The sequence below is a fragment of the Cyprinodon tularosa genome, unplaced genomic scaffold, assembly GCF_016077235.1.
Source record: "Cyprinodon tularosa strain WSP-4 unplaced genomic scaffold, ASM1607723v1 ctg356, whole genome shotgun sequence".
NCBI classification, from domain to species: Eukaryota; Metazoa; Chordata; class Actinopteri; order Cyprinodontiformes; family Cyprinodontidae; genus Cyprinodon; species Cyprinodon tularosa.
Genome location: NW_024039070.1, coordinates 587,054 through 600,224, shown reverse-complemented (window position 1 = coordinate 600,224; position 13,171 = coordinate 587,054). Strand labels below are relative to the sequence as shown.

At 36.7% G+C, this 13,171-nt stretch overlaps 1 protein-coding gene across 4 annotated transcripts in view; it reads right to left on the bottom strand.

Annotated features, from left to right (window-relative positions):
• The window catches only part of ap1b1 (adaptor related protein complex 1 subunit beta 1), a 37,428-nt gene extending 25,790 nt beyond the window's left edge, over positions 1-11,638 (bottom strand). Inside the window, exons 1-12 of one of the 4 annotated variants that reach the window (XM_038295488.1) lie at positions 11,494-11,638; positions 8,687-8,747; positions 6,892-6,997; positions 6,681-6,816; positions 5,959-6,204; positions 5,180-5,370; positions 4,852-5,073; positions 4,615-4,735; positions 4,185-4,280; positions 3,649-3,764; positions 1,589-1,754; positions 569-667 (exon numbers count right to left, since the gene is read on the bottom strand). In XM_038295488.1, coding sequence (XP_038151416.1) covers positions 569-667; positions 1,589-1,754; positions 3,649-3,764; positions 4,185-4,280; positions 4,615-4,735; positions 4,852-5,073; positions 5,180-5,370; positions 5,959-6,204; positions 6,681-6,816; positions 6,892-6,997; positions 8,687-8,723 — 1,536 coding nt within the window. In that variant the 5' untranslated portion in view covers positions 8,724-8,747; positions 11,494-11,638. Of the gene's footprint in view, positions 1-568; positions 668-1,588; positions 1,755-3,648; positions 3,765-4,184; positions 4,281-4,614; positions 4,736-4,851; positions 5,074-5,179; positions 5,371-5,958; positions 6,205-6,680; positions 6,817-6,891; positions 6,998-8,686; positions 8,748-11,217; positions 11,351-11,493 lie in introns of those variants that run through there. The other 3 variants (XM_038295487.1, XM_038295490.1, XM_038295489.1) reach the window with 3 other exon arrangements.
• Between the last annotated feature and the right edge of the window lie 1,533 nt (positions 11,639-13,171).

The window sequence follows — 13,171 nt, the reverse complement described above, 5'->3', positions numbered from 1 at the left end:
AAAATTGTCAGAGCATCTGTTATCTCTCTTCCTTGCCCGTCATTAATCAAGACGAACAGAGGAAGACATACGCCCGTCTGTTCACACCCTTGTTGATGCTCACTTCTGGTCACCAAGTTTAAGGACGACCAGAAGTAAAACAAAGACACATTTTTAGGGGTTTGGAAATATTTGCTTTCACAAGTCACAAGACAGTTAAAATAGGAGGAGCAAAACCTATAACACTTATTGAAGGAAACACAGTTTCAAAGCTAAATAGGTTGATAGGGTACAGGCAGCCTGCAGCAAACTTAACCCAAAATACAGCTAAATAAATTAGCTGATCTGTTTAATATAGTTATACAGTTATACTCTAAAGAGAGCACAAAAAGCATTTCTTTAAACTTATAAAAATGAGCAGGTGGTTATAGTGTATCAACAAATGTTAGATCACTATGGTGTTCATTTGTTCTACATAAAAGAAATCCAATCAAATTTCTATTACAACCTATTATATACCCATGTAGCAACAGAAAGACAAAAAAAAAAGACAAAATTGAAACATAAGAAGAATTATTTTTGCTCTAACCTGTGTGGCCAGGCTGAGAACCTGCTGCACCAACTCCTGGGTCTCTGTGGGTTTCTTTAGGAACAACTTGACAATTGCAGTCAGTAGCTGCAGCTGCACCTAAAAGATCATAGTAAACACGTGCAGGAAGTTATAGCTAGTTATTAGACATTTGAAAAAGGATGCCTTAAATCTTTAATGCAACAGTAAAAAAAAAAGAATCTTCATAAGTGTTGGCCTAGTGGGTTAGAGCAGCCGGTTCGATCCCCACAGCCTGCACTCTGGGTTCCTGAACAAAACTTTAACTTTTGTGCCACACAATGGTAGCCCACTGCTCCCCAAGGGTGTGTGTTAAATGCAGAGAACAAATTTCCCCATTGTGGGACAATAAAGGGATTTACTTAATGGATTAAAAAATAAACCAAACGCTTCAACTGAATCATCACATACAAGGGCAAAATAAGCCAATTTAAATCTGTACGTTCTTAAATATTTTTACATAAATGTAATTTAAAAAAGGAAAGGTTTTCTGAATTTCATAAAATTCATTTTCTCCTTTTAAAAATCCTCTGAGCAGAAAATACTTTCAAGGCAATAGTGTGGAAATCCTACTTATGCTCTATACCTCCCACTATGAGCTGAATCTTTCATGAATAGAAAAAACTACACATTGCTCTGAATCCCATTGTGAACCAATGTGTATATATAAAAAAAAAAAAACTGCTGTTGACTAAATTGAAAAGAAAATGTTATCAAGGGACTGCCTTTGATTTAATTGTTCCTTGCTAAAGACCACTGCTTACTTTTTAATTATTCTTTAAGGGCAAATTAAGTCACCAGTTAAAAAGTGTTTTATTAAGCGCCCCCATACTTACATCTTGTGCTTCATGTTAGTTTTACAGCAGCAAGAAAGGGTTTTCCAGCACAAAATATATGCCGTCTTGTGCCAGCACTAATTGGAAATCATTGACTCAACTACAATCAGGTATTTTTTATTCAAAAAACCTGGCAGCTTAAAAAAAAAAAAAAAGACACACACACCTGAGTGCTTTCATCATGGAAACCTTCCAGAAAGCTTTCGAGAAGCTCATCAGCATTGTCAATGCGCTCAGCGTACTCTCCCACAATCCAGATCATGGCGGCGCGTGCCTCTGGCTCATCCAAGGAATCAAGATTCTCACACAGAGTGGCAATCACGCTCTCATACCTTTAAAGAGTTAAATTCAATAACATATTTAATAAAATGAGATAAAACGACAATATGAATGTTACAGACACACTTTATAGCTAACCCATAACATTCTGACATTAAAAAGGTATAAAACATGCAAAGGTTATAAGGTGATGTAAGAGCACACAACAGCAAGTTTGGGTATTAAAACGAACGACTCATTGCACTACAAACTCATCAAGCTGTATTTTAGAGTGCTGTTTTCTGACAGCTTTACAAATGTAGATGTTTTTTGCATACATTTTGGCCACGAGTTCTGGGCTTTTATTCAAGATGCAACCATATTTCTCTCTGAAGTGCTTCAGGTTCTTCTGATCTGCATAAGATTCACAGCAATTAATATCTCCATTTACATAATGGTTCCATTACAAGCTATGCTAAGGCACAAATGTTTAATTAATGAGAAAGAGCAAACTTTGACTGGCTGGTGACTAATTTAGCTCAAAGCATGAACCATGCCGAGCTGGTAGGCTCTGCGAAGCTGCTCCCTTCAAGGCTCACTACTCCGGGGTGATTGTGTTCTGCTGCGTGGGCGAGCTTCCTGTCTGGCACAAGAACACACTCCGCAGCAGAAGCCATGCTGCAGCCAAATTATCCTGACCTTTGACCATGTGGAATCATAGCGAGCCGTCAAAAATATCTAAGAAGGCCCTTAAATCCTGGCATAAAAAGTCTAAAAGTTCTAACATTTATCAGACATTAAATTTTCCATCCTATAAATCTTTCAGGAAACAAGTATATAATTCTTTTTCTTCACATTTAATCACAGATAATTTATTTTAAAAATTTTTACAGGTTAGTTTCCATAAGAATGGATAGAAAGATACAAAAATAATATTTCTGACTTAATATTTCTGATACTAATATCTAAAAACAGTCCCGGTATTAAACAAAAAGAAAATCTATATTCTAGATCAGGCATTTGAAAATGGGGGAAGTTCTATTCTCTCCATTTGGATAATAATAACCGAATGAATAACTTTGTTTCAGTCAAATCAGAAAATAATCATAATTTGTTAGGTTAAACTTATCTTCAACAGAAGATATATTTACTCTCATTTGTTATTGATTTAATGAATCCAGCCATTTTGTACCATTAATGTGTCATATTTGTTTTCAGGAAAGAATTTGTTCTGGAGGGGAATTGTGTTGCCCGGACAACAGAGGCAAAGGTAGGCATCATTTTGGAGCTCAGACCGTGCAGGAGGAGATCAGCGGAAGAACCAGAGCACAGAGATGCCCAGAACAGATGCAGCTCTGGAGCTACTAGAAGATGAATGATAAACAGTCCTTTAAAGGACTGTTTATCATTCATTTTATTTTTTATCATAAAGCCACCCACAAACCTCTTAAAAGCATTCTTTACTTCATCCTATGTCAACATATCCCCCCCTCTTCTCTTTTGATTGAAATAATTGTACGTATTGTTACATTGCTAGAAGTGCATTTGTTGCATTGCTGCGTTCTGAACACGCCTCTACACTGTGATAACTTGTCAATCGTGTGCTCCAGTCGCTAAAGACACATTCGGTGTCAACACATCAGTGTGGAACTTTCCATACAAGTGAGAATTAAAGATTTAAGCTTCAACAGCTTTTTAGTCATAATTAAAGACAAAGCTGGATTTAGAAATGCTGACAGTTTTTTTTTTTTCGTTTTTTTTTGCAAATCTCAGATTTTAGGTAACGGTCTACAAAATGTCCAAACAAAACAAAGGCCATTTAAAATTTATTATGCCAACTGCTCAAACAGCATAAAAATATATAAGTAAAACTCAGTTGCACAGCAACTGCTCTCCATCTCACACACATAAAGCACAGACATTGTCTGATAAGTGAAACAAAGCACTGATGTGCAGTAAGACACGTACTTGTTGGGGTACTTGCGGAAGATGTCCTTGATGACAACTATGGCCTCCTGAACCACATAATTGACCTTGGTCTGTATGAGATCCAGCAGTGTGCTGACACAGCGCTCTGCTGATTGCTGATAAATGGAAGGAGGAACAATAAGTGCCATTTAGGAAAACATGTAGAACAAGATGTTTTTATATGTTTAAACACCACTTTACATGAAGCATAAAGTAAAATAATCTACAAAACAGAAAGGATTATATTTCATTTAGGACTATGCTGAAATAAAGTCCTTTAGATCCAAGCTTCCTAAGTAAACCGTAATAAAACAAGCATTTTTCTTCCTGGTATAACAAAACCTATGATCCAGTTGCATTTATTTCTACTCATCTAAACAGAAATCACAAATCCATCAACAGACCCGGCTTGTGTATAAAACCATACTTTATGAGAGGTCGAACAACATTTGCATTATTTTGAATGAGGGATTAGCTCTAAGTGCAACGATATAATAAATTTGAAAAACATAACAGGTACTTTGATTTCCACTAACCTCCACTTTGATGGCACAGCGGCCGATGGCCCTGACTGCTTTACGCACAAAGTCCACATCTACCTCAGTGGCATACTCCTTCAGCTCCGCCAGCACCTACAATGAAAAACAGCAAAGCTCTTTTTCATGTGAGATTAAAAGATCAAATGCACATTTATAAATCAGACAAATATCATAATGTAATTTCAGCAATTCTGTTTAAAAGCTGAAACTTTCATAATATGTTGACCATTTAAACACAAATGCATTTTTTAAAAGTATTCATTTTATGGTTAAATAATTTGTAAAAAAAAAAAAAAAAATCCAATATCAGAAAATTTGAAATTAACAATAATAACCCTATTTTTTGCTTATGCCAACCGAAAATCCAGCAGCTGTGGCTCATGACCTGGATATGTCTGTGTGCCGACCTGAAGCCCTGACCTCTTACCTGAGCAATGTTGGCCTGAGATGCAAGGCGAATCATTATGTCCAATTTCTCCAATTTGACATAGATTGGGTCATTGTACTTGACAAAGAAAACCTTCATTTCATGTTTCAGGATTTCTGGTCTAAAAAGACAAAAAGCATTTTTACAACTATAATATGACAAACTAAACTAAATAAATAAAAAACACATTCATGAAAAATTGTAAAGTGCTATTAAATAGCGTTTCTATTGACATACCTTCTTTGCACAATAAGGTTGATGTTTCTAAGTGCAACATACTGCAGCTCAGGCTCAGCAGACAGCAGCGTGACCAGAGGGGGGGCAAGCTTCTTCAGCAAAGTGCCATAATAGTCGAGGTCTTTTGGGAGCATTTCCATGAACTTCATTAAAACTTTAACTGCTGACAAAACCACCGCTGAGTTGGCATGAGAGAGCCGTGGGGTAACGCGCTCACAGATGCTGGCAGATGTTAAGGGAGAAATTAAATTGAACAGTTAGAAGAGGTTATCCAACTGACAGAGGGGGAAAATGTGTGAGGGGTAGCTGGGGAAAAAAAAAAGCTTACCTTTGGGACTCACGATCATCCCGTGGTGTGTAATTTGCCAGACAATCTAGAATAAATATCTGTCCCCACTCTGTGCATTCATTAAGAGCCGTCAGCAGCTTGTTTATAGTTTGAGGGTTTAGGTCCAGCAGGTTGCTGTTGGGATGTGACTCTGCAATTTCAGACAGGGCTGCCACCGCATTTGCTACGACCTTAAGAGAAAAACAAGGGTTCAGATGAATACCGACCTAAATTGTGATACAAAAAAAAAAAAAAAAAAAAAAAAAAAACAGGGGGGGGTGGTATCAAAGGGAAGAAAACAGAGGTTCTGACAGGGAAGATTGGGTTGAAGTGATGCATGATATTTATGACGGAAACGTTAACTTTCCCATTAGATTAGAATCCGAAAAATGTTAAAATCATCTGAAAAACTAGATGGATCTTTATAGTGCCACTGAGATTAGACTTTAATAGCAAGCGTTGAGGAGAACAACTTTTTTTGCAAAATGTTTACTTCCAGATACATTTTTTTGATAAGAAAGAAAATAATGGACAGAAGATCTCTTCTCTTCAGGAAGTTTTGTGCATTCTGAGAAATGCGATATAGCAAGAATAGTACAGCTGTCTAACTTTTGTTGGTCATTCTGTACAGAAAATTTCATAAATGTAAAGTAAAATCTACATTATCTTTGAAACTGTAAAAAAAAAAAGTAAATGAACAAGTAGCTTTATCAAATGAGTGGTAGCTTTGCATCAGTTTATCAGGAAAAAAAAAACACACCAAGTCAGATTTTTCCTACCATGGGGTTGGAGTCTGAAATGAGATCTTTTAGCGTGTCCAAAAAGCCTTGGTCCTCCACTAATTGGGCGTTGATATCATGCAGCTTTGCCACACACACTGCAGCAGTCTTCCTCACATAGGGGTCTTCGTCCTTCAGACATTTTCTCAGCGGCTCACATAGGTACTCAGTGATCTTATCCACACGAATGCAGCCCATGGTTCGAACGGCGAGGGCACGGATGAGTGGGTTGGGGTCTTCACAGTCCTTAATGGGGGATTGACAGGTGTAATGAGTTTCAGGAAAAACAGACATAACTTGCAGGAGCATTCTTCACACAATCCGAGGGTGTATAATAGTAACTATTGTATAATATAATAGTCTCTACTTTAGAAGACCGGAAAACAGGTTAAATGCTTGATTGAAAACTGGATGGCACACAGAGACGAATTGAAAAAAAAGACCTTCAAGCTGCTACATTGAGTTTTTCCCAGTAAATGTGTATAAACAGGTTTAAATTACAGACAATATTATCAAGGCAGTAATCATGAGCTGCACTTGAGTAAATTCTCATATAATCATGTTACTAAGAGACAAACTTGTAAAAAACAAACACTCTTTTTTTTTTTTATTACCTGATTCCATGCAACAGCCCTTTGAAAAACACCAAGTGAAGGTTGAGACTGTTTTAACAGGCCGAGTATAAACATAGTTTTAAACAGTAATGAAAGGCTGAGCTTTACCTTCACAAAGGTGTTAACAGCCATGATAGCCATGTCTGGTTGACTTTTGGCATAGTTCATTAGATAGAGGTAGACCAGCTTTTTCAGCTCTAGGTTGTCAGTCTGCATGCAATTCACCACATCTGGAAACAGAGCACTATAGGACAAAAAAAACTGCTATAAATCCAATACAATAGCTCACTTTGTTTCTGACATATTTCCCTTTGCTCACCTGACATCCTTCCCCACAGTCATCGATGCAATGACCTTTTTCACAGCCTCCTTCTTCTTCTCTTTCTTATCACTGTTCAGCTCCGCCTTGAGCTCAAAAATCTCCCCTGCACACACACACAAGGTGAAGAAAAAGGAAGGTCATCTAATTTAGTAAAACATGACAAAGAAAAACTGCACATAATTTTGCTACAATCCAACAGGATGGTGAGATTGTACCAGTTGAGGGTCCATGCCAATTAAGACATTTGAAGTTGTTAGGGCATTTTAATACTCTGATTTTTAAGAGTTTCTAGATAGAGTTGAAGGCGGTGACATGTACCAATTTTGTTTTAAACACTTTGTCAATGCTCTGACGGCTTACAAAGTCTCTAAAAATAATGTAAAACCAAGGCTGCAAAGGGCCAAATCCCAGCAGTAATGTTCTCCTTTTTCTACAGCTTAACAAAGCAATCATTAAAATTAATCAACAGCTAAAAAAAAGATTTATGAAAGTAGGATTTATTGCAAAACCTTACTAATATACCCCTTTCCCACTGGCCAAAAAACCCATTTAATACCAGGAACAATCTGCTTTTAGCAGCAGTGGGAACAGCTTACTGACCCTTGTCTACCCAGCTCAAATGATTCGACAAGCGACCTGCGTTAAAATCGCCTCCGCTCTGATCGGCATGCTGTGGGAACACCAGAGCCGAGTTCACCCGCTAAATGATGTGACACCGTTGAACGCAATATACATACTTCAACACATCGTGAGAGCCACGTTTGATCTAACAAGACGAAAAAACTTTGTTTACGTTCAATAAATATGGCTCAGCACTGGAAAGAAGGATTCGGAAAAATAAAAGAGCGAAAAAATAAAGCACAGTGACTACGCCCTGGCTTCTTTACGCGTTTCTCTCCATTGTTTACTTTCTTTATTTCTGTTGCGCTGGTGACTGCAACGTTAAGCCAGTGTGATGGTGTCACAAGACACGCAGCAGCAGGGAACAGAGGCCAGGCAGCTTTCTAGCGAAGGGTTGGACACAGCTTTTTTTTGCCAATGGGAAGGGAGCCAAATGCTGACTGTTAGCGGGTCGACCCATGATTGAAAAACACAGGTAAACGTGCCAATTTCAGTGTGAAAGAGGCTTTAGACAGGGATCAGCTGAACCACAAAAATGGGAAGTAAGTTGAGGTTTCTCTTGTTTGTAAAGTTAAGTCAGAGGAATAACAATACGCAAGTGGTAATTTTCAGCAAAACCTCGAGGTCTCCATGGGAATATTTTTGCAACAATAGGAAAGTTGTTTTTACATTAACATGTCAACAAAGGGCACTTATGGGTTTGAATTTAATCCTAGTCAAAGAGTTTCCTGGCTTTTGAAAGCTCCCTTAAGAAAATAGCAAAAGTACTACACAAATGTTTTAATTTAAAAGCAAAACAATACCATTATATATTTCAAGCAATATTGAAGATGAATACAGGATAAAGGAATGGTAGGATAAAGGGAAAGGTTTAAAAGAGTTTGCCACCTGCAACTTTATCAGTAGATATACATTTTCTGATTCTCTTTAACTATAAAGAAAAAATACCAGCTTCCATCATGGACACTTTCATTATGATAAAAATCTATCCTATCATTTTTACTGGGACCAATATATATTTTTTTAAACATTGTATTATATCAAACTATTTTGACTAATAATTTAACACTTGGCCACTCAAACAAACCCAAATGCACTTGACTATTTCAATGTGAACATTTAAAACAAAAACTTAGTAAACCAATAATGAACATAAAGGAAGCATTCAGACCTTTCTTGGTGGTGGTGAAATACTTGGAGTCTGTCATTTTGGATCCAAACTGTCGGTTCTCCTACAAGTAATCAGAAGGTGAAAAGAAAATGAAGGGTTTTACCCAAGTGGAGTCTTTTAGTATCACAAAAGCAGCAGGAAACACTGGAAGTGCAAGCAGAAGGGAATTAAAGGATTTCCTGTCTTTTCCTGAACAGATAGCAGCAATGAGTAAGACAAACAAAAGATTTTGCTGAGAAACCAAATTCTGACAATTTTATCTTGGGATAAAACGTCTGGATCAGCACAGACAAGGCCAACAGGGGCTTCCTCAGTCAACGCTGAATGTATTCAGGATGATGTGAGAATGAGCATTTCCACTTCATCAAGCAACTGTCAGGAAGATATAGTTGCCCATATAAATTGCAAGTATATATATATATATATATATATATATATATATATATATATAAATTGGATTCATAGAGAAATCACTGGCTTTCTCCACTCAACCTGTTTGTTTACACATATAATGAAAAGATCTTCCATCACTAGCAGGGGAAAAAAATACAAATATGAATGCAGATGTATTTTGTTTTGTTACTCGTCTACACAACATTTTATCAACGGACAGGCCTGTGCTGCAGTGAGAAAACATGCGATTCTGACATTATTGCATACTATAGAAATGACAACACGATAAACTTTTTCCCAACTGGTTTCTTTTTTAGGTTCATCATTATGTTCCCAACACTTTATCTTCCTGATCACTTTGGGAATGAAAAAAAAAATGACCAGCCATCCAAACAGGGAAATATATATACAGTATAAATTTTCAGCCAGAGTCAGAATGCATAGCACCTGAAAAGCAGTCATAGTCAGTTAATCTGAATATGTACTCTAGTATTAAACATGTTTAAGCCACACTTTCTGAGTTGAATTATTTCTAACTGCTCTGATGGGATTTTTCCATGTTAAATGTATTTAAATTACCTGCAAGTAGTAAATGTCAAAAAGTATCAAATAAAGGCTTGAAAAAAACATGAAAAGTTACATGTAATCAAGCTACATAATCTGTTGCACTTAGTGAATTGAGTAACCTCCATAAATATATTTTATTTATGGCAAACAATTTTTTAAGTCTATCTTTAAAAGGCTGATAACAATATTTAGACATTTTACTTAACTACAGTCATTGTATGTTATGCTTCTTTGAATGATGTGGACAATATAACGAAAAATTGCTGTGTTTTAAATGCACTGAAGAAAATACTTTAAACCGTTTTAGTTTTGGTACATTTTCTGTGATGCATGTTCGATAAATGTTATTTCGCACTTACATGCATTTTGTGTGTATTTCTAAAGGTTTTATAGATTCAATTCAATTCAGTTTACTTATATAGCGCCAATTCACAACACATCATCTCTACGTCTTTACAGTTCACCAGATCATCCAGTCAAATTTCAAAGTTTTCTATCCAAGGACAACCAGTTGATTGCATTGACTCTGACTCAAATGCAATCCCTAACACCAAGCATGCTTGTAGCGACAGTGGAGAGGAAAAACTCCCTTTTAACAGGAAGAAACCTCCAGGGGAACCAGACTCAGTGTGAGCAGCCATCGGCTGAGGCCGACTGGGGTTCAAGGAGACAGAAGCAGAGATACAAAAAACAACTGTAAAAGGCTGCCCCTTCTAGGAAGGATGAAGAGAGCACATCCAGCCAGTCACATTCAGAGAAACAGGACTACCCTGGAAAAACAGGCTGATCTCCAACATCTATAAACAAATGTGTTGATGGCAGCAACACAGCTGATATTTCTCTCCAGGGTGGTAAATAGATGTGTTTAGACTCTGATCTAATTTAAATGTGACACTATATTCCTGAACATTTTCCAAGGTTTACTATCCTTTCTAATTTCTATGATTGAGAACAATCGTCATTTTAAATCAGGACAAAACTAGATAGTGTAGGAATAAGGCAACGTTCAATAAATTTATTAAGTGTTTCTGTATAAAATTAAAGCATAATACGACTGTTACGAGAAACTAGCTAAGTAAAGTACAGTTGGATATTGTACATGTAGGCATTTGATATTTAAAATTAAACTGATGGCTATAGTGCAACCTCGCTTAGGTTGACAAATTTCAGAAAAGAGGTAAAACCTTCCGTTTTGTTTCGCAGGTGGATGTCAACATCTGACAGGTTGTTAGCTCCGTCATTACATCGATCGAGCTAGCAGCTCAGTGCGGCTCAGACGGTTACTACATAACCAAATGCCAAACCGATACCGCTCTACTTTTAATAGTCTTTCACAACTATAAATTAATGATAGAAATATACAACAAGCGTTGACTTTAACAAACATAACTTGGCCACAAAGAAGTGAAAATGTTCGCTAACTAACTAGCATAAAGCTAAGATGACGTTAGCACAGCGAGCTCGAGTCTTTACAGAAACACACGCTAAATAATCAGTTTGTGGGAAGAAAAGTTAGCAAAATACCGTTTTATGCGTAAGTAATTAATTATCATTTTCGCCCTTTTACTCACGCATAGCTGACTTGCCCATTCTTGCATGTTTGCGATAGTTGGGATAGATGAATGAAACTGATGCTAAAGGCTAACAGTGCGCCTGCTGTCAGTGGCAGCTAGCAGCTCAGACATGACCTTCTAAGTCGAAGCTTAAAGAAGCCTTTCTCGGGATAGTTAAGCTCTTAATCTACAAGCCTAATACAAACCTTAGGGCCTGAATTACCGTACCGTCTGGAGATATAATAAAGCTCGCCACACAACAACTTAAAGAGAAAATCTCCAGAAAAACCTTACCGTTTCAGGCGTAGTAGGAGCTGGTGGCCTTCGTCTCCTCCCACTTGTTTTATTTCCGTCCTCGAACAACTATGAGGCAACGTCAGCCTTCATTCATTTAGGATGGCTTTGCTGTGTACAGAGCTGGGGGACTGGGCATTTCTTCCTCAAGATATGAGTTCTTCTGGGATACATTAAGATTTTCTATCTACAACAGTTTGATAAAAACTAAAACTGTCTGTCTGAAAAAAACAAAAACAAATTTTCCATTTCCCTTGGTAGCTTTTGCAGTCAGTTTATATTCTGAAGATAAACTCATACACAAATGTTTTGTGTAGTATACATATTCTATATATATATATACAAAGGCCTGTCAGGCTTTTCTGTGTTTTGAGCTTTTGAGTCTGGTTTGAGTCTGGTTTCAGGGGCGGAGCTAGATAGGGGTGGTAGGGGTTGGGGTGGTCACCGCTGTGACCATTTTTTTTCTCTCAAGCAGAATATTCAAAACAATTTAATTTTATATATATTAACAATTACTTGACAACAAAAACACTGTGGTTTATTATTAATGTCAATATAGCAACATTAGTGATAATTAGTACAGAATTCATGCTCTTTCAGAACTAGATTTTGTGTTATATGCCATAAAGAGAAAATTATGTCTGCAAGTCACCTAAGAGTCTTCAGTGAAATCATATATACTGTAAATAACTATTTTAATAAAAACCTAATAAATAATCAATTAATGTAGATATTAGTGCTTGTAAATATCAATTTTATGCAGAATAATTACTGATAGAAGTAGGTAAATAATGACAATGGAGAAGATGTTTGCCCAAAACTCAAACCTGAAAGAATTTTATCCAATATACCTTTTATCTAGACAGATGTTTAGATATAAGCATCTATTTGTTAGCAAAGGCTGTAGGAAACTATAGTTTGTCTTTATTTAGGAATATGGACGTTGTGCTTGTTTCTGTTGGAACAGTGTAGATTGACCCTGAGGTTCTGGTGCCTATCCACTTTTGGCCACTCCTCAGTGTACATTGGTTATTGCCTGGCCACCCTTCTAAAAAGTTTCTGGCTACGCCTCTGTCTGGTTTCTCTTCCCTTTGTAGACTTGATGCAGGAAAGGAGGAAATAAGCTTAAATTCCTGTTGCACAATTGACAATTTATCTAATGGCAAGTTAGGCCTTCCCTTTTTCAGATAGAAAACAACAATAATAAATAAAAAACTATATGCAAGTATGCTAGAAGGACTTTTGCTTGTCAAAGCAAATGATATGTGAACAAGCAGTAGAAAGCAAGATAATGGTAGAAAATAAAGATTCTCAACTGCAATTTGACAGCATTTTTAAAGCTGGAACCAGTGTAAAATAAGCTTAATGTTCCTTCTTTCTTTTTTTTTTTAGCAGTTGGGGGAAAAAATGTTAGTGAGTGCCTTGTACTCGGTTTTTTGTACTGTCAAAAGGTTCCCATTTGTTACTGCAGAATTTACTCAGTCACTTAAATCTACTAAAGAGAAACATTAAAAAAAGGTATCCATCATTATTTTTTTCAAAATAAAAGGTTTGGTTCATTTCTGGGTTCAAAAGCTAATTGCAATTTTTGAGGGAAGGCAGGCCTTGCGTTGGGGAATAAGTATGTGTTTAGATGATCAAACTGATTTCTGAAATATATTCTATGCAGAATATATTC